The 20872-nt window shown below is 54.1% G+C and overlaps 2 protein-coding genes across 5 annotated transcripts in view; one reads left to right on the forward strand and one right to left on the reverse strand.

Annotated features, from left to right (window-relative positions):
- Nucleotides 1–528: 528 nt before the first annotated feature.
- On the reverse strand, nucleotides 529–5574 carry TRMT10C (tRNA methyltransferase 10C, mitochondrial RNase P subunit). 4 transcript variants are annotated; one of them, XM_073586178.1, is made up of 2 exons: nucleotides 5444–5574; nucleotides 529–1870 (listed from the first exon to the last, which is right to left on the reverse strand). In XM_073586178.1, the coding sequence occupies exon 2, from the start codon at nucleotides 1845–1847 to the stop codon at nucleotides 573–575; it is 1275 nt and encodes a 424-aa protein (XP_073442279.1). In that variant the 5' UTR covers nucleotides 1848–1870; nucleotides 5444–5574; the 3' UTR covers nucleotides 529–572. The 4 variants fall into 4 exon arrangements, with proteins under 4 accessions (XP_073442279.1, XP_073442278.1, XP_073442277.1 ...); XM_073586177.1 differs by having other exon boundaries at nucleotides 5391–5527; XM_073586176.1 differs by having other exon boundaries at nucleotides 5387–5525.
- The window catches only part of TXNL4B (thioredoxin like 4B), a 28263-nt gene continuing 12785 nt past the window's right edge, over nucleotides 5395–20872 (forward strand). Inside the window, exon 1 of the mRNA XM_073586180.1 lies at nucleotides 5395–5533. The gene's annotated coding sequence lies outside the window, so the exon portion shown is untranslated. The remainder of the gene's footprint in view (nucleotides 5534–20872) is intronic.

The raw sequence follows: 20872 nt of genomic DNA on the forward strand, positions 1-20872 counted from the left end.
CCTTTGGTGGGACCCACATATATTAAATATCTAGGCTATATCCTGTGGATATGCCACACATGTACGAGATGGGAATACTGCTTTAATGTCAAATGGGTGAACGCTGCAGTGAACCCCACCACAAAATCCACATGTGGATTCTCAGCAATATGCAGGATTAAAAGTCTCTGTCATATGGACCCATCAATTCCTCAGTAAGAATTCTAAAATCAGACACTGAGGCGCTGATTATAAAAACAATTAGGCCAGAATTCTGGCATAAGTTGTTTTGAAATGTTGCAAAATTTCTGTGCCATGTGCAAACATTTAGTGACTTGGCATTTTCACTATAATTTCAACCAGCTTTGCCAAAATAGGTGGAGCTGGAGCAGAACGGGGAGAAGCGGTGGCGTACCTTTTGTTGAAAATCTTACTCCAGTTAGATATAAGATTATAGTGACTATTTTAAGGTTATTATGCTGCTACCAAGCCTACCCCTATGTTTTTTATGTCACAAAGTGTGCACTTACACAACAAAGTAAATGAACAAAAGTGAAAAATGTATGATTTACTGTTTTTGAATATATATTGCATTAATCAGTCTCTTGCCACCAATTTTTAGACCCCTTTTCGACAGAATGAGTTTGGGTCTCTTTTTGAGCATTTGTAGCTTTCCGTTTCAATAACTCATATGTTTTAGCATTTTTTGACAAGAGTTGCTCAGGTTTACGACTTTCTCTAAATCCATCGTGTTTTCTGGTTGGAACAGAGGACAGTGCCTTCTTCCAGTCTCCAGTGTCCTTAACAGTCATCAAGATTTCAATCATATTGTTAAGGGTGAGATTTTTGCCTCCACAGTTCCACTTCAGGAACCTATCTAATGGTAACCGTGCTGTGGCTAACTGTAGCCGCTTAGCATTTCCTAAAGACACTCCAGTCTTTTGACTTTTATCAACAAAAGCCCCAATGATATAAATTTTATCATGCTCAAATGTCTTGAGCACATTTGGAGAGTCAGCTGTGAGGTAAACCAGTTGATCGTTGGGGAAGATGTCGACGTGAGATTTTTCCGTTGTAGTTATCATAAGGTTATCAAAGGCACCATCATAACGTTTCACCAACTCTTTATAGTACTGACCATTGGGTTGTAAGTTACAGAAATGAAGATGAAAGGGTTCCATGGAGCTTTTGTTGAAGCCGTCACACATCTGAAGTTGACTCACCGTGTTCTCCATTTCTCTCGGAGACATATAACGTTCATAAGCCATATCAAATACCAGTGGCTGCCCAAATATCATAGCTTGAGCACAACGCCATGCCTCAAAGCAATCCTCTGACCTACTCCTGAACTTTAACAAGTAGGTACTTTGCTTCTCAGTGTTAATCTCAACATCGCTCTTTGACTGCTCTTTTTCCATTTTCTTTTTTTGCTTACTTTTCTTGTTTAGCTCTTTAAAGTGGAGACGTTTCAGGTATTTTTTTCTGGATGACTTTGTGGTAAGCTCCAGAAGAACCTGTAGCTCATCTGTACTAATGGAGTCAGGTACAGCTTTTCCTGCCAGTCTCCACATGTCAACAAGCTTCTGCATACTTTCAATGTTGGACTCTTCTTCAGTTTCTTGATCGCTTTCTTCATTTTCAGTCTTTGGTGCAGCACTTTTTAAAATATTTTTCCACGTGTCCAGATCTAGCTTTTCAGCAGCACTGGGCTTCTCTTGGAACCTTATACAGTGGGTCATCATTAACATTCGGCATTGCATGAGCTGGTGAGAAATTCCTAAGGAGCACTGTCTATTTATACCTTCCTTAATTATAAGGTGGACCGTAGAGCACCTAAAGGTTCGTAGGAATGTGTTCATAAAACCCATTTCCAGGCGTTGTGAAAATTAGACTGAAAGATAAACAGAAAGAATATTTTAAAATACAACGTAAAGTAAAACTCATGTTTAGGGTGTGTTCACAAGTATGTGTTTTTGGTGCTTTTATTTTTGTGCTAATTTTAGCTGCATTTTATAGTACCAGCTATGTCTATGAGATTTTAGAAATCTCGTGCACACAGCTTGGCTTTTTTTTTGTCCTCAGTATTTTGTGCAAAACCTTAGGTTTGCAGAATAAGGGCATGTAGCTTCTTTCAGCATTTTTTACCCATTGAAGGTAATGGCTGATGAAAAAAACACTGAAAAAACGCAGGTATCAGGATTTGCTGCGGTTTTTGTGCCAAAACCTGATAAAGAAGTATCAGATTTTTTGTTTTGGCACTAAACTTTATCAGCATGCAAAAGAAACAAATGTAGGATGATAAAAACGCAGCAAAAAAACAAGAACCTACTTTTTTTGCAGAATGTTTCTTACTGCCAAGAAAGCAGGTTTTGCTGCAGAAAAAACCCGCAACGTTTGAACATAGCCTTATACTACTACAGTAATAGAATAGGGCCCAGCATGTGCCTTCATCAGTGACAGTATGGCGGCCTGTATACATATGGCCAATCCAAATGACCTCAGCCAGAGATCCATTATGTGCCATTGCACATTTTTTGCTATATTCTTGTGGTATTTTCAGGCTACTAGGTGCCAGAATAATGGATTTTTATCGTGTACAATTTCCTTTTTTGGAATACTGCAAAAATACAGACTTCATTGCACGATTCTGTTGTCGCACAAGTCCCATATAGCTAAAATCACGCATCCTGAACTCAACGTACTCTAATGACACAGTTCTGCAAAAAGAAAAGCTGCGATTATCCTAGTGATCTTGTTTCCATTTTTTGAGGCTAAAAATGTGGCAGCCAGATGTTATAAGAAAATCTATAGTGAAATATAAGATGCACTTTTTTGGGGAGAGATTCTGCAAAAGCTTCAAAATATAATTGAGGAAACACCATAAAAAAACAGGAAACACCATAAAAAACAATATTTTTCATCACTGCATTTTTTCAAGATTTAGATATTTTTATTTCCTGTCGACATAATTCTAAGGTCAGCAATATTGGCCCCGATCGATCAATTTGTTTATCTGCTTTTGCAAAAATTTTGCAACCTGTGGCGTTTTCATGTCAGTTTTGGCCAGCTCAGACAAAATATGCGGAGCTGGGGAACCATGGGGTGTGGAAAATTAATTGCAAATTGTGGCATCCCTGATTGGAGTAACAGTTCTGGCGAGTAGCATGTCAGTGATAAGATGCGCCCAATTCATCTAATGGTGTGTAACTGTTAATGTAGTCTTATTCCTGCAAATCCATTATTAATATATTTCTAGACACTATGGCCCTATTTCATTAAAGGGGTGGTCTAAAACAAAGTTATTTTAATCCTAAATATCTATTTAACCTCAAAATCTTTTTTTTTTTCTAATATACTTTAACTAAAAGGTCTCTATTGCTTCCTCGCTATCTCTAACTGCTTTATTTATATTTTTATTACTTCCTGTGTGATGAAGCTTCATTTCAGAATCCAAGTGTACTCAAATGTATTGTCATCAGGGGGCAGTGGTTGTGGTCACTGCTGCTGCCCCTACAGACGAAGCGTCATCCGGGACATCTGTTTCCAAGGCTGGGCTAGTTCCTACTCTACTGAGCATGCGCCAGTTGTCGTTTCTGATGGATACTTAGCAGGATCTTGTCACTATGCACTGCACTTCTCAGTGCACTCTCTCACCAACTCTGATGGGGAGTGCACCGTCAGTGCAAACTGTAAGGAGAGAACCGCAAGTGATGTCAGACTCCGACCACTGGGCTGGAAATGCGGAAACACCCAAGAGGGGTAGTGAAGGACATCCCGGAATGTTTCAGCTCTGCTCACTATAAAGAGCTAGCTCTTTTGGATCCCAAATGGATCTCGTTAAATGTGTTCATCCACAGATGAACACATGTTTAAAGGAAACCTGTCATGCCATTTTTAGCATCTAAACTGTCCTCAGTGTGTGGTTAGTGATGCAATGTGCATCACCAGGATGTTTTTTTCATTAAAAACACCACTATAATCACATAATGTGCAAAAAGAACTTTATATAGTTAGATCGTATCTGCTCATTTAGTCATCGGAGTGTGCTTCATTTTGTTCAGTCTCGGTTGTTGCTGCACACAATTTGAATGATATTCCCGGGGTTGCGCTGACCTCACTCCAATCCTCTTTGAAATCCTGCACTTGTACAGTGTGTATCGTGGAGCTGCGCATGCATTGTGATGTGCAGCTTCCCGAGATTGTGCATTGAAGCGGTGTGTAGTACCCAGCTTCAGTGTGCATGCACGGGGAGACGCTCATCACGGCGCAAACGTGGGGAGTCGCTAGTCACGGCACATGCGCGGCTTCCTGCTCGACACTGCGTATGCACAGCTCCATGATACACACTACACAAGTGCAGGATTTCAAAGCGGATTCAAGTGGCGTCGGCGCAACCCCCGAGAACATCATTCAAATTGCACGGGCGGCGACAAGCGTGACCGAATTAAATGAAGCACACACCTATGACTAAATAAGCAGGTACGATCTAACTATATAATTGTCCTTTTTGCACAAGATTACATCAATGTGTTAATGAAAAAAAACGTGTTAGTGATGCACACTGCATCACTAACTGTCGACAGTTTTGATGCTAAAAATGAAATGACAGATTTCCTTTAAAGAGGTTGCCATTACTTTATCACTGATGACCTAGGATAGATAATCAATGTCTGATTAGTTGGAGTCAGACACCCGGCACCCCCACCAATACTCTATTGCGGCACGTCACCCTCCTACTGATGTAAAAGGCGAATTTCCTGCTGCTGCCACCGAGTACAGCTGATCGGCAGTGGGTGTCAGACCAGACATCAATGACTGATCATAAGTGATAAATTAGTGCACAACCTCTAAGCTAAAATCCAGTCCAATATGGTCAAAAAGCCCTTTTCACTCTGGGTGGGTGGTGTATAGGTAACATGAGCAGGGAACACCAACATTTCACCCCCAGTGAGTGCATGTGGGGCGCCAGCTCCCAGCCATCACAGAACAGTCGGCTTTTGCTGCTGGATCGGTTGGGAATGTCTCATCACTGGTCAGAGGCTGAGCCGTCCTCGCTGCAGTCACACGGACCTGGACAGTCACGTTTCCAGGTCATTTCTCCTGCACAATGAATGCTGGAAAAACACAACAAAAATTCAGAACAACTCCACCACCAAAACACAAGCCCTGATATGGCTGCAGTCACACAAAAAAGAACAGGACGTACGCCTCTAGAAGAATGGGAGGAAACCAGAACGTGAACATCACTAAGAGGAAAGGGGACACACTGACACTTCTTCCTAAAGAGGCCCAGGAGACGCCTTATGGCACCAGCGGCCACAGCAGGGGTCAGGCCAGCACTGACAGACGTGACCACGGGCCTGGGCACTGAGTGCTACTACCGCTCTCCACGGCTACACACACGTACCTACCACTGCTGCAGCCCCACACATGCCCGCCGCGCAGCACGCCGGGACACACTCACTTCCTCTTCCGGTGCAGCGCTCTATTCCTTCCCCGGTGACAGCTACCACAGCTCAGAGACAGCTGCAGAGACACTATGTGCGGAGACTAGGTAATGTCATCATCGGCGACGGCACTGCGCCGACCGCCCACGTGTAGAGTAGGCTCTGTACCCTGTATACCCCCAGTGTCTGTATATATACACCCTATATCAGTGCTCAGCATACAGCAGGGAAGGACACATTCTGTAGTGGGGACACACACACTTCATATATACATATATACCACCACAGAACCTCACACATATGCATCTCACAAAAGTAGATTATCATCAAAAAGTTAATTTACCGTATTTCAGTTCTTCAGTACAAAAAGTGAAATTCATATATTAGGCTGGTTTCACCCTAGCGTTCTCGGGCGCAGCGCAGGGCCGCCGCTAAGGCTGGTTTCACACTAGCGTTCTCGGGCACAGGGCCGCCGCTAAGGCTGGTTTCACACTAGCGTTCTCGGGCACAGGGCCGCCGCTAAGGCTGGTTTCACCCTAGCGTTCTCGGGCGCAGCGCAGGGCCGCCGCTAAGGCTGGTTTCACACTAGCGTTCTCGGGCACAGGGCCGCCGCTAAGGCTGGTTTCACACTAGCGTTCTAGGGCACAGGGCCGCCGCTAAGGCTGGTTTCACACTAGCGTTCTAGGGCACAGGGCCGCCGCTAAGGCTGGTTTCACACTAACGTTCTCGGGCGCAGCGCAGGGCCGCCGCTAAGGCTGGTTTCACACTAGCGTTCTCGGGCACAGGGCCGCCGCTAAGGCTGGTTTCACACTAGCGTTCTCGGGCGCAGCGCAGGGCCGCCGCTACGGCTGGTTTCACACTAGCGTTCTCGGGCACAGGGCCGCCGCTAAGGCTGGTTTCACACTAGCGTTCTCGGGCGCAGCGCAGGGCCGCCGCTAAGGCTGGTTTCACACGCATTCTCGGGCACAGGGCCGCCGCTAAGGCTGGTTTCACACTAGCGTTCTCGGGCGCAGGGCCGCCGCTAAGGCTGGTTTCACCCTAGCGTTCTCGGGCGCAGCACAGGGCCGCCGCAGGCTGGTTTCACACTAGCGTTCTCGGGCACAGCACAGGGCCGCCGCTAAGGCTGGTTTCACACTAGCGTTCTCGGGCACAGGGCCGCTGCTAAGGCTGGTTTCACACTAGCGTTCTCAGGCGCAGCGCAGGGCCGCCGCTAAGGCTGGTTTCACACTAGCGTTCTCGGGCGCAGCACAGGGCCGCCGCTAAGGCTGATTTCACACTAGCATTCTCGGGCACAGCACAGGGCCGCCGCTAAGGCTGGTTTCACACTAGCGTTCTCGGGCACAGGGCCGCGGCTAAGGCTGGTTTCACACACGTTCTCGGGCGCAGCACAGGGCCGCCGCTAAGGCTGGTTTCACACTAGCGTTCTCGGGCACAGGGCTGCCGCTAAGGCTGGTTTCACACTAGCGTTCTCGGGCGCAGCGCAGGGCCGCCGCTAAGGCTGGTTTCACCCTAGCGTTCTCGGGCACAGCGCAGGGCCGCCGCTAAGGCTGGTTTCACACTAGCGTTCTCGGGCACAGGGCCGCCGCTAAGGCTGGTTTCACACTAGCGTTCTCGGGCGCAGCGCAGGGCCGCCGCTAAGGCTGGTTTCACACTAGCGTTCTCGGGCACAGGGCCGCCGCTAAAGCTGATTTCACACTAGCGTTCTCGGGCGCAGCGCAGGGCCGCCGCTAAGGCTGGTTTCACCCTAGCGTTCTCTGGCGCAGGGCCGCCGCTAAGGCTGGTTTCACACACGTTCTCGGGCGCAGCGCAGGGCCGCCGCTAAGGCTGGTTTCACCCTAGCGTTCTCGGGCGCAGGGCCGCTGCTAAGGCTGGTTTCACACACGTTCTCGGGCGCAGCACAGGGCCGCCGCTAAGGCTGGTTTCACACTAGCGTTCTCGGGCGCAGCGCCGCAGCTAAGGCTAATTTCACACTAGCGTTCTCGGGCGCAGCGCAGGGCCGCCGCTAAGGCTGGTTTCACCCTAGCGTTCTCGGGCGCAGGGCCGCCGCTAAGGCTGGTTTCACCCTAGCGTTCTCGGGCGCAGGGCCGCTGCTAAGGCTGGTTTCACAAACGTTCTCGGGCGCAGCACAGGGCCGCTGCTAAGGCTGGTTTCACACACGTTCTCGGGCGCAGCACAGGGCCGCCGCTAAGGCTGGTTTCACACTAGCGTTCTCGGGCGCAGCGCAGGGCCGCAGCTAAGGCTAATTTCACACTAGCGTTCTCGGGCGCAGCGCAGGGCCGCCGCTAAGGCTGGTTTCACCCTAGCGTTCTCGGGCGCAGGGCCGCCGCTAAGGCTGGTTTCACACACGTTCTCGGGCGCAGCACAGGGCCGCTGCTAAGGCTGATTTCACACACGTTCTCGGGCGCAGCACAGGGCCGCCGCTAAGGCTGGTTTCACACTAGCGTTCTCGGGCGCAGCGCAGGGCCGCCGCTAAGGCTGGTTTCACACTAGCGTTCTCGGGCGCAGCGCAGGGCCGCAGCTAAGGCTGGTTTCACACTAGCGTTCTCGGGCGCAGGGCCGCCGCTAAGGCTGGTTTCACACTAGCGTTCTCGGGCGCAGCGCAGGGCCGCCGCTAAGGCTGGTTTCACACTAGCGTTCTCGGGCGCAGCACAGGGCCGCCGCTAAGGCTGGTTTCACACTAGCGTTCTCGGGCGCAGGGCCGCCGCTAAGGCTGGTTTCACACTAGCGTTCTCGGGCGCAGCACAGGGCCGCCGCTAAGGCTGGTTTCACACCAGCGTTCTCGGGCGCAGCGCAGGGCCGCCGCTAAGGCTGGTTTCACCCTAGCGTTCTCGGGCGCAGGGCCGCCGCTAAGGCTGGTTTCACACTAGCGTTCTCGGGCGCAGCGCAGGGCCGCCGCTAAGGCTGGTTTCACACTAGCGTTCTCGGGCACAGCACAGGGCCGCCGCTAAGGCTGGTTTCACACTAGCGTTCTCGGGCGCAGCACAGGGCCGCCGCTAAGGCTGGTTTCACACTAGCGTTCTCGGGCGCAGGGCCGCCGCTAAGGCTGGTTTCACACTAGCGCTCTCGGGCACAGCGCAGGGCCGCCGCTAAGGCTGGTTTCACACTAGCGTTCTCGGGCGCATCGCAGGGCTGCCGCTAAGGCTGGTTTCACACACGTTCTCGGGCGCAGCACAGGGCCGCTGCTAAGGCTGGTTTCACCCTAGCGTTCTCGGGCGCAGCGCAGGGCCGCCGCTAAGGCTAGTTTCACCCTAGCGTTCTCGGGCGCAGGGCCGCCGCTAAGGCTGGTTTCACACTAGCGTTTTCGGGCACAGGGCCGCCGCTAAGGCTGGTTTCACACTAGCGTTCTCGGGCGCAGCGCAGGGCTGCCGCTAAGGCTGGTTTCACACTAGCGTTCTCGGGCGCAGGGCCGCCGCTAAGGCTGGTTTCACACTAGCGTTCTCGGGCACAGGGCCGCCGCTAAGGCTGGTTTCACACTAGCGTTCTCGGGCGCAGCGCAGGGCTGCCGCTAAGGCTGGTTTCACACTAGCGTTCTCGGGTGCAGGGCCGCCGCTAAGGCTGGTTTCACACTAGCGTTCTCGGGCGCAGCGCAGGGCCGCCGCTAAGGCTGGTTTCACACTAGCGTTCTCGGGCACAGCGCAGGGCCGCCGCTAAGGCTGGTTTCACACTAGCGTTCTCGGGCGCATTGCAGGGCTGCCGCTAAGGCTGGTTTCACACACGTTCTCGGGCGCAGCACAGGGCCGCCGCTAAGGCTGGTTTCACACTAGCGTTCTCGGGCACAGGGCCGCCGCTAAGGCTGGTTTCACACTAGCGTTCTCGGGCGCAGCGCAGGGCTGCCGCTAAGGCTGGTTTCACACTAGCGTTCTCGGGTGCAGGGCCGCCGCTAAGGCTGGTTTCACACTAGCGTTCTCGGGCGCAGCGCAGGGCCGCCGCTAAGGCTGGTTTCACACTAGCGTTCTCGGGCACAGCGCAGGGCCGCCGCTAAGGCTGGTTTCACACTAGCGTTCTCGGGCGCATCGCAGGGCTGCCGCTAAGGCTGGTTTCACACACGTTCTCGGCCGCAGCACAGGGCCGCCGCTAAGGCTGGTTTCACCCTAGCGTTCTCGGGCGCAGCGCAGGGCCGCCGCTAAGGCTGGTTTCACCCTAGCGTTCTCGGGCGCAGCGCAGGGCCGCCGCTAAGGCTGGTTTCACCCTAGCGTTCTCGGGCGCAGCGCAGGGCCGCCGCTAAGGCTGGTTTCACCCTAGCGTTCTCGGGCGCAGGGCCGCCGCTAAGGCTGGTTTCACACTAGCGTTTTCGGGCACAGGGCCGCCGCTAAGGCTGGTTTCACACTAGCGTTCTCGGGCGTAGCGCAGGGCCGCCGCTAAGGCTGGTTTCACACTAGCGTTCTCGGGCGCAGCGCAGGGCCGCCGCTAAGGCTGGTTTCACACTAGCGTTCTCGGGCGCAGCGCAGGGCCGCCGCTAAGGCTGGTTTCACACTAGCGTTCTCGGGCGCAGCGCAGGGCCGCCGCTAAGGCTGGTTTCACACTAGCGTTCTCGGGCGCATCGCAGGGCTGCCGCTAAGGCTGGTTTCACACACGTTCTCGGGCGCAGCACAGGGCCGCCGCTAAGGCTGGTTTCACACTAGCGTTCTCGGGCACAGGGCCGCCGCTAAGGCTGGTTTCACACTAGCGTTCTCGGGCGCAGCGCAGGGCTGCCGCTAAGGCTGGTTTCACACTAGCGTTCTCGGGTGCAGGGCCGCCGCTAAGGCTGGTTTCACACTAGCGTTCTCGGGCGCAGCGCAGGGCCGCCGCTAAGGCTGGTTTCACACTAGCGTTCTCGGGCACAGCGCAGGGCCGCCGCTAAGGCTGGTTTCACACTAGCGTTCTCGGGCGCATCGCAGGGCTGCCGCTAAGGCTGGTTTCACATACGTTCTCGGGCGCAGCACAGGGCCGCCGCTAAGGCTGGTTTCACCCTAGCGTTCTCGGGCGCAGCGCAGGGCCGCCGCTAAGGCTGGTTTCACCCTAGCGTTCTCGGGCGCAGCGCAGGGCCGCCGCTAAGGCTGGTTTCACCCTAGCGTTCTCGGGCGCAGCGCAGGGCCGCCGCTAAGGCTGGTTTCACCCTAGCGTTCTCGGGCGCAGGGCCGCCGCTAAGGCTGGTTTCACACTAGCGTTTTCGGGCACAGGGCCGCCGCTAAGGCTGGTTTCACACTAGCGTTCTCGGGCGTAGCGCAGGGCCGCCGCTAAGGCTGGTTTCACACTAGCGTTCTCGGGCGCAGCGCAGGGCCGCCGCTAAGGCTGGTTTCACACTAGCGTTCTCGGGCGCAGCGCAGGGCCGCCGCTAAGGCTGGTTTCACACTAGCGTTCTCGGGCGCAGCGCAGGGCCGCCGCTAAGGCTGGTTTCACACTAGCGTTCTCGGGCGCATCGCAGGGCTGCCGCTAAGGCTGGTTTCACCCTAGCGTTCTCGGGCACAGCGCAGGGCCGCCGCTAAGGCTGGTTTCACACTAGCGTTCTCGGGCACAGGGCCGCCGCTAAGGCTGGTTTCACACTAGCGCTCTCGGGCGCAGCGCAGGGCCGCCGCTAAGGCTGGTTTCACACTAGCGTTCTCGGGCACAGGGCCGCCGCTAAAGCTGATTTCACACTAGCGTTCTCGGGCGCAGCGCAGGGCCGCCGCTAAGGCTGGTTTCACCCTAGCGTTCTCTGGCGCAGGGCCGCCGCTAAGGCTGGTTTCACACACGTTCTCGGGCGCAGCGCAGGGCCGCCGCTAAGGCTGGTTTCACCCTAGCGTTCTCGGGCGCAGGGCCGCTGCTAAGGCTGGTTTCACACACGTTCTCGGGCGCAGCACAGGGCCGCTGCTAAGGCTGGTTTCACACACGTTCTCGGGCGCAGCACAGGGCCGCCGCTAAGGCTGGTTTCACACTAGCGTTCTCGGGCGCAGCGCAGGGCCGCAGCTAAGGCTAATTTCACACTAGCGTTCTCGGGTGCAGCGCAGGGCCGCCGCTAAGGCTGGTTTCACCCTAGCGTTCTCGGGCGCAGGGCCGCCGCTAAGGCTGGTTTCACCCTAGCGTTCTCGGGCGCAGGGCCGCTGCTAAGGCTGGTTTCACACACGTTCTCGGGCGCAGCACAGGGCCGCTGCTAAGGCTGGTTTCACACACGTTCTCGCGCGCAGCACAGGGCCGCCGCTAAGGCTGGTTTCACACTAGCGTTCTCGGGCGCAGCGCAGGGCCGCAGCTAAGGCTAATTTCACACTAGCGTTCTCGGGCGCAGCGCAGGGCCGCCGCTAAGGCTGGTTTCACCCTAGCGTTCTCGGGCGCAGGGCCGCCGCTAAGGCTGGTTTCACACACGTTCTCGGGCGCAGCACAATGCCGCTGCTAAGGCTGGTTTCACACTAGCGTTCTCGGGCGCAGCGCAGGGCCGCCGCTAAGGCTGGTTTCACACTAGCGTTCTCGGGCGCAGCGCAGGGCCGCCGCTAAGGCTGGTTTCACACTAGCGTTCTCGGGCGCAGGGCCGCCGCTAAGGCTGGTTTCACACTAGCGTTCTCGGGCGCAGCGCAGGGCCGCCGCTAAGGCTGGTTTCACACTAGCGTTCTCGGGCGCAGCACAGGGCCGCCGCTAAGGCTGGTTTCACACTAGCGTTCTCGGGCGCAGGGCCGCCGCTAAGGCTGGTTTCACACTAGCGTTCTCGGGCGCAGCACAGGGCCGCCGCTAAGGCTGGTTTCACACCAGCGTTCTCGGGCGCAGCGCAGGGCCGCCGCTAAGGCTGGTTTCACCCTAGCGTTCTCGGGCGCAGGGCCGCCGCTAAGGCTGGTTTCACCCTAGCGTTCTCGGGCGCAGCGCAGGGCCGCCGCTAAGGCTGGTTTCACACTAGCGTTCTCGGGCACAGCACAGGGCCGCCGCTAAGGCTGGTTTCACACTAGCGTTCTCGGGCGCAGCACAGGGCCGCCGCTAAGGCTGGTTTCACACTAGCGTTCTCGGGCGCAGGGCCGCCGCTAAGGCTGGTTTCACACTAGCGCTCTCGGGCACAGCGCAGGGCCGCCGCTAAGGCTGGTTTCACACTAGCGTTCTCGGGCGCATCGCAGGGCTGCCGCTAAGGCTGGTTTCACACACGTTCTCGGGCGCAGCACAGGGCCGCCGCTAAGGCTGGTTTCACCCTAGCGTTCTCGGGCGCAGCGCAGGGCCGCCGCTAAGGCTAGTTTCACCCTAGCGTTCTCGGGCGCAGGGCCGCCGCTAAGGCTGGTTTCACACTAGCGTTTTCGGGCACAGGGCCGCCGCTAAGGCTGGTTTCACACTAGCGTTCTCGGGCGCAGCGCAGGGCTGCCGCTAAGGCTGGTTTCACACTAGCATTCTCGGGCGCAGCGCAGGGCCGCCGCTAAGGCTGGTTTCACACTAGCGTTCTCGGGCACAGGGCCGCCGCTAAGGCTGGTTTCACACTAGCGTTCTCGGGCGCAGCGCAGGGCTGCCGCTAAGGCTGGTTTCACACTAGCGTTCTCGGGTGCAGGGCCGCCGCTAAGGCTGGTTTTACACTAGCGTTCTCGGGCGCAGCGCAGGGCCGCCGCTAAGGCTGGTTTCACACTAGCGTTCTCGGGCACAGCGCAGGGCCGCCGCTAAGGCTGGTTTCACACTAGCGTTCTCGGGCGCATCGCAGGGCTGCCGCTAAGGCTGGTTTCACACACGTTCTCGGGCGCAGCACAGGGCCGCCGCTAAGGCTGGTTTCACCCTAGCGTTCTCGGGCGCAGCGCAGGGCCGCCGCTAAGGCTGGTTTCACCCTAGCGTTCTCGGGCGCAGCGCAGGGCCGCCGCTAAGGCTGGTTTCACCCTAGCGTTCTCGGGCGCAGGGCCGCCGCTTAGGCTGGTTTCACCCTAGCGTTCTCGGGCGCAGCGCAGGGCCGCCGCTAAGGCTGGTTTCACACTAGCGTTTTCGGGCACAGGGCCGCCGCTAAGGCTGGTTTCACACTAGCGTTCTCGGGCGTAGCGCAGGGCTGCCGCTAAGGCTGGTTTCACACTAGCGTTCTCGGGCGCAGCGCAGGGCCGCCGCTAAGGCTGGTTTCACACTAGCGTTCTCGGGCGCAGGGCCGCCGCTAAGGCTGGTTTCACACTAGCGTTCTCGGGCGCAGCGCAGGGCCGCCGCTAAGGCTGGTTTCACACTAGCGTTCTCGGGCGCAGCACAGGGCCGCCGCTAAGGCTGGTTTCACACTAGCGTTTTCGGGCACAGGGCCGCCGCTAAGGCTGGTTTCACACTAGCGTTCTCGGGCGTAGCGCAGGGCTGCCGCTAAGGCTGGTTTCACACTAGCGTTCTCGGGCGCAGCGCAGGGCCGCCGCTAAGGCTGGTTTCACACTAGCGTTCTCGGGCGCAGGGCCGCCGCTAAGGCTGGTTTCACACTAGCGTTCTCGGGCGCAGCGCAGGGCCGCCGCTAAGGCTGGTTTCACACTAGCGTTCTCGGGCGCAGCACAGGGCCGCCGCTAAGGCTGGTTTCACACTAGCGTTCTCGGGCGCAGGGCCGCCGCTAAGGCTGGTTTCACACTAGCGTTCTCGGGCGCAGCACAGGGCCGCCGCTAAGGCTGGTTTCACACCAGCGTTCTCGGGCGCAGCGCAGGGCCGCCGCTAAGGCTGGTTTCACCCTAGCGTTCTCGGGCGCAGGGCCGCCGCTAAGGCTGGTTTCACCCTAGCGTTCTCGGGCGCAGCGCAGGGCCGCCGCTAAGGCTGGTTTCACACTAGCGTTCTCGGGCACAGCACAGGGCCGCCGCTAAGGCTGGTTTCACACTAGCGTTCTCGGGCGCAGCACAGGGCCGCCGCTAAGGCTGGTTTCACACTAGCGTTCTCGGGCGCAGGGCCGCCGCTAAGGCTGGTTTCACACTAGCGCTCTCGGGCACAGCGCAGGGCCGCCGCTAAGGCTGGTTTCACACTAGCGTTCTCGGGCGCATCGCAGGGCTGCCGCTAAGGCTGGTTTCACACACGTTCTCGGGCGCAGCACAGGGCCGCCGCTAAGGCTGGTTTCACCCTAGCGTTCTCGGGCGCAGCGCAGGGCCGCCGCTAAGGCTAGTTTCACCCTAGCGTTCTCGGGCGCAGGGCCGCCGCTAAGGCTGGTTTCACACTAGCGTTTTCGGGCACAGGGCCGCCGCTAAGGCTGGTTTCACACTAGCGTTCTCGGGCGCAGCGCAGGGCTGCCGCTAAGGCTGGTTTCACACTAGCATTCTCGGGCGCAGCGCAGGGCCGCCGCTAAGGCTGGTTTCACACTAGCGTTCTCGGGCACAGGGCCGCCGCTAAGGCTGGTTTCACACTAGCGTTCTCGGGCGCAGCGCAGGGCTGCCGCTAAGGCTGGTTTCACACTAGCGTTCTCGGGTGCAGGGCCGCCGCTAAGGCTGGTTTTACACTAGCGTTCTCGGGCGCAGCGCAGGGCCGCCGCTAAGGCTGGTTTCACACTAGCGTTCTCGGGCACAGCGCAGGGCCGCCGCTAAGGCTGGTTTCACACTAGCGTTCTCGGGCGCATCGCAGGGCTGCCGCTAAGGCTGGTTTCACACACGTTCTCGGGCGCAGCACAGGGCCGCCGCTAAGGCTGGTTTCACCCTAGCGTTCTCGGGCGCAGCGCAGGGCCGCCGCTAAGGCTGGTTTCACCCTAGCGTTCTCGGGCGCAGCGCAGGGCCGCCGCTAAGGCTGGTTTCACCCTAGCGTTCTCGGGCGCAGGGCCGCCGCTTAGGCTGGTTTCACCCTAGCGTTCTCGGGCGCAGCGCAGGGCCGCCGCTAAGGCTGGTTTCACACTAGCGTTTTCGGGCACAGGGCCGCCGCTAAGGCTGGTTTCACACTAGCGTTCTCGGGCGTAGCGCAGGGCTGCCGCTAAGGCTGGTTTCACACTAGCGTTCTCGGGCGCAGCGCAGGGCCGCCGCTAAGGCTGGTTTCACACTAGCGTTCTCGGGCGCAGCGCAGGGCCGCCGCTAAGGCTGGTTTCACACTAGTGTTCTCGGGCGCAGCGCAGGGCCGCCGCTAAGGCTGGTTTCACACTAGCGTTCTCGGGCGCATCGCAGGGCTGCCGCTAAGGCTGGTTTCACACACGTTCTCGGGCGCAGCACAGGGCCGCCGCTAAGGCTGGTTTCACCCTAGCGTTCTCGGGCGCAGCGCAGGGCCGCCGCTAAGGCTGGTTTCACCCTAGCGTTCTCGGGCGCAGCGCAGGGCCGCCGCTAAGGCTGGTTTCACACTAGCGTTTTCGGGCACAGGGCCGCCGCTAAGGCTGGTTTCACACTAGCGTTCTCGGGCGCAGCGCAGGGCTGCCACTAAGGCTGGTTTCACACACGTTCTCGGGCGCAGCACAGGGCCGCCGCTAAGGCTGTTTTCACCCTAGCGTTCTCGGGCACAGCGCAGGGCCGCCGCTAAGGCTGGTTTCACCCTAGCGTTCTCGGGCGCAGCGCAGGGCTGCCGCTAAGGCTGGTTTCACACTAGCGTTCTCGGGCACAGGGCCGCCGCTAAGGCTGGTTTCACACTAGCGTTCTCGGGCGCAGCGCAGGGCCGCTGCTAAGGCTGGTTTCACCCTAGCGTTCTCGGGCGCAGGGCCGCCGCTAAGGCTGGTTTCACACTAGCGTTCTCGGGCGCAGCGCAGGGCCGCCGCTAAGGCTGGTTTCACACTAGCGTTCTCGGGCACAGCACAGGGCCGCCGCTAAGGCTGGTTTCACACTAGCGTTCTCGGGCGCAGCACAGGGCCGCCGCTAAGGCTGGTTTCACACTAGCGTTCTCGGGTGCAGGGCCGCCGCTAAGGCTGGTTTCACACTAGCGTTCTCGGGCGCAGTGCAGGGCCGCCGCTAAGGCTGGTTTCACACTAGCGTTCTCGGGCACAGCGCAGGGCCGCCGCTAAGGCTGGTTTCACACTAGCGTTCTCGGGCGCAGCGCAGGGCTGCCGCTAAGGCTGGTTTCACACTAGCGTTCTGGGGCGCAGAGCAGGACCGCCACTAAGGCTGGTTTCACACTAGCGTTTTTTTGCTCTGCGCTGCGTGCGCATACATGCGCAATGCACCTCAATGTTTAACAGGGGTGTGCATTGTCTAGCGTTTATATGCGTTTTTGTGCGCATGCGTTTTTTTTGCCATGTGCGCCTATGCGCGCCGGACGCACCCTATTGCATTTTCTGTGCGCCCAACCTGTTTAAAAAAAAACACATGCGCACAAATGCGCACGAAATGCGCAAAAAAAACACATTACAGTCTATGGAAACCAGGGCTGTGGAGTCGGTAAGCCAAACCTGCGACTCCGACTCCTCAATTTCCCTTACACCGACTCCAACTCCGACTCCGACTCCACGACTCCGACTCCCACACATATTGCTTATATTTAAGTGAAAAATTTATTGTAGTACAATGTGAACCTCAGACATTTAATCATTTTTATGATCCCATAATCAAGATATTTAGATAGAACAGAATATATATTGGTGTACTACCCGGTTTTCATTCTTTTTGGTACAGATACGATATGGATAGACAGATATGGATAAATGGATAGATAGAGCAGATTTCTAATCTGCTTTTGCTATTGAAAACATTATCTATGAGCTCAAAAACCTTTCAGGTGATGCGGTTTTTTAAAAAGATGATCAGCTTTTGCAGCTGAAAAACGTATCCTCAAAAAACACAGGAAAAACGCTGTGTGTGAATGTAGCCTTAGATCAGGAATAGAACAGCCATTTATAGGACATTTCATAACTTTCCCAAATTCCTATGAAAAAATATTCAGCACATCCTGCATTGAATTACTGTACCCAATTTATTATATATTTTAGGAGTCGGAGTCGGTCCATTTTATACCGACTCCAACTCCGACTCCACCAAAATGAGCACCGACTCCACGACTCCGACTCCGACTCCACAGCCCTGACATTGGAAACGCTGACGTGTGCATGGACATGCGTACATCAGCATTTAAAAACGCATGCGTTTTTAGAGTAAAATTGGCTAAGGCATGCGCAAAAAATAAGCAAATGCATACAAAATGCGTATGCGTTTTTGTATGCGTTTGCACTGCGCACGCAGCGCAAAAAAACACTAGTGTGAAAGTAGCCTTAGCTCCGCTCCTCGGCCGCGCCCCCTCCGGTCAGTTCCTCCTCTGCATGCGATCACCGTACCGTATATTAAGCATTGAATACGCTGACCGTGCGCTGGTATGATTTTGCTGGCGCTGCACCCAGCACACAAAAGCGCGCTGTGTTGCATTTTTGTGCTCAGGGCGCAGCGCCAGCAAAATCATACCAGCGCACGGTCAGCGTACCCAACGCTAAATATAGGGTGCGGTGATCGCATGCAATGTCATGTGATCAGAGGAGGAACTGACTGGAGGGGGTGCGGCCGGGGGTGGAGCTTAGCGGCGGCCCTGCGCTGCGCCCGAGAACACTAGCGTGAAACTAGCCTTATATATATAGAGACATTACAAACCGAGTGATCTATATTAAGTGTTTATTTCTGTTAATGTTGATGATTATAGCTTACAGCCAATGAAAACCCAAAAGTCATTATCTCAGTAAAAATTAGAATACTTTATAACACCAGCTTGAAAAAATAATTTTAAAATCTGAAATGTTGGCCTACTGAAATGTATGTTCAGTAAATGCACTCAATAATTGGTCGGGGCTCCTTTTGCATCCATTACTGCATCAATGCTGTGTGGCATGGAGGTGATCAGCCTGTGGCACTGCTGAGGTGTTATGGAAGCTCAGGTTGCTTTGATAGCAGCCCTCAGCTCGTCTGCATTGTTGGGTTTGGTGTCTTTCATCTTCCACTTGATAATACCCCATAGATTCACTATGGGGTTAAGGTCAGGTGAGTTTGCTGGCCAATCAAGCACAGTTGATACTGTTGTTTTTAAACCAGGTATTGGTACTTTTTTCAGTGTGGACAGGTGCCAAGTCCTGCTGGAGAATGAAATTTCCATCTCCAAAAAGCTTGTCGGCAGAAGGAAGCATGAAGTGCTCTGAAATTCCCTGATAGACGGCTGCGCTGATTTTGCTCTTGATAAAACACACTGTATCTATACCAGCAGATGACATGGCTCCCCAAACCATCACTGACTGTGGAAACTTCACACAAGACCTCAAGCAGCTTGGATTGTCTGTCTCCACTCTTCCTCCAGACTCTGGGACACTGATTTCCAAGGTCTAGTGTCAAGTATCCACAATCAACGATGGTTTGGGGAGCCATGTCTTCTGCTGGTGTAGGTCCACTGTGTTTTATCAAGACCAAAGTCAGCGCAGCTGTCTGCCAGGAAATTTTAGAGCACTTCATGTGTAACAAAGGCTACCATCAGTAACACACTACGCCGCCAGGGATTCCCCAATCTATCCAGAGGAGTATTGGGAGAATGTCAAATGATCTGATGAAGCCAAAGTAGAAATGTTTGGTAGAAACAAAACTCATTGTGTTTGGAGTAGACAGAATACTGAGTTGCATCCAAAGAACACCATACCTACTGTGAAACATGGGAGTGGCAACATCATGCTTTAGGGCTGTTTCTCTGCAAAGGGACCAGGACGACTGATCCATGTACATGAAAGAATGAATGGTGCCATGTATCGTGAGATTTTGATTGCAAACCTCCTTCCATCAGCAAGGGCATTGAAGATGAAATGTGGATGGGTCTTCCAGCATGATAATGATCCCAGGCACACCACCAGGGCGACCAAGGAGCGGCTTCATAAGAAGCATATGAAGGTCCTGGAGTGGCCTAGCCAGTCTCCAGATCTCAACCTCATAGAAAACCTTTGGAGGGATTTGAAAATACATGTTGCGCAGCGACAGGCCCAAAACATCACTGCTCTAGAGATCTGCATGGAGGATTGGGCCAACATACCACCAACAGTGTGTGCCAACCTTGTGAAGACTTATAGAAAACGTTTGACCTCTGTCATTGCCAACAAAGGATATGTAACAAAATATTGAGATGAACTTTTGTTAACCCCTTTATGACCTGAGCTTTTTTCGGTTTTGCATTTTCGTTTTTTGCTCCCCTTCTTCAGAGAGCCACAACTTTTTTATTTTTCCATCAGTATGGCCATGTGAGGGCTTGTTTTTGTGGGTCAAGTTGTACTTTTGAACGTCACCATTGGTTTTACCATATTGTGTACTAGAAAACGGGAAAAAAATTTCAAGTGCGATAAAATTGCGAAAAACGTGCAATCCCACACTTGTTTTTTGTTTGGCTTTTTTGCTAGGTTCGCTAAATGCTAACACTGACCTGCCATTATGACTCTCCAGGTCATTATGAGTTCATAGACACCAAACATGTGTAGGTTCTTTTTTTTATCTAACTGGTGAAAAAAATTCCAAACTTTGTAAAAAAAAATTTTTGGAATTTTGACTTTTTATCGCTATGCCATTTAGCGATCTTTTTTTTTATTGATAGATCAGATTATTCTAAATGCGGCAATACCAAATATGTGTGTGTTTTATTTTCTTTATTGTTTTATTTTGTATGCGGCAAAAGGTGGGTGATTTGAATTTATATATTTTTTATTTTTTTCATATTTTTAATTTATTTTTTTTTTACTTTTGTCATGCTTCAATAGCCTCCATAGCTCTGTCGGCTCTGTTACATAGAGGCAATGCTCAGATTGCCTCTATGTAGTAGAATTGCAGACTTGCTATGAGCGTTGACCACAGGGTGGCGCTCACAGCGATCCGGCATCAACAACCATAGAGGTCTCAAGGAGTCCTCTGGTTGTCATGCCTACACAACGGTGACCCGCGATCACGTGATGCAGGTCACCGGTGTGCGCCTTTCGGGCACGAATGCCGAAAATGCCATTTAAATGCCGCTGTCAGCGTTTGACAGTGGCATTTAACTAGTTAATAGCCACGGGTGGATCACAATTCCACCCACGGCTATTGCGGGCACATGTCAGCTGTTCAAAACAAAGGCAGGGATACTGACATCGATGTACGGTAATATTACGCCCGATGTCAGTAAGGGGTTAATGACCAAATACTTATTTTCCACCATAATTTGCAAAATAAATGTTGCCAAATCAGACAAGGTGATTTTCTGGATTTGTTTTCTCATTTTGACTCCCATAGTTGTGGTCTACCTATGACGTCAGTTACAGGCCTCTACATTGGCTCTCATTCCTGGCTCATAGATGTTTATTTTAGCATTAGCAAATGTGAGGCTCAATAATTAATCTGCCAAGTGGCGACGTCGGAGGCCTCTGTGGTACAGAGCCCAGGTTCCCTATCAACCTATACAACACTTTCAAAATCAGAAGTGTTGGGCCATACACGATTATGGCAAATTATTTGGGAAGAAACTAAGTGGACAATCTAAATTGCGGTGGCTATAACTTCTCGCCGGTAACAACTGCAGGTCCTGGCATACATGGATCTGACAACCTGAATTACCTATATGCCTGTTAAGCTGTCCATTTGGCTCATTTTACAGCAGTAACATAGACGAGAAAATACGGCCACTATGTAGGTGGGTAAATAAACTGTAAGGGGGTAAAAGCA

This window comes from Dendrobates tinctorius, unplaced genomic scaffold (assembly GCF_039654945.1).
Source record: "Dendrobates tinctorius isolate UK_male_01 unplaced genomic scaffold, ASM3965494v1 ptg000091l, whole genome shotgun sequence".
NCBI classification, from domain to species: domain Eukaryota; kingdom Metazoa; phylum Chordata; class Amphibia; order Anura; family Dendrobatidae; genus Dendrobates; species Dendrobates tinctorius.

Excerpts from the sequence above, each read along its gene's own strand:
- TRMT10C (XM_073586178.1), bottom strand. The coding sequence starts at position 1,847 with ATGGGTTTTATGAACACATTCCTACGAACCTTTAGGTGCTCTACGGTC.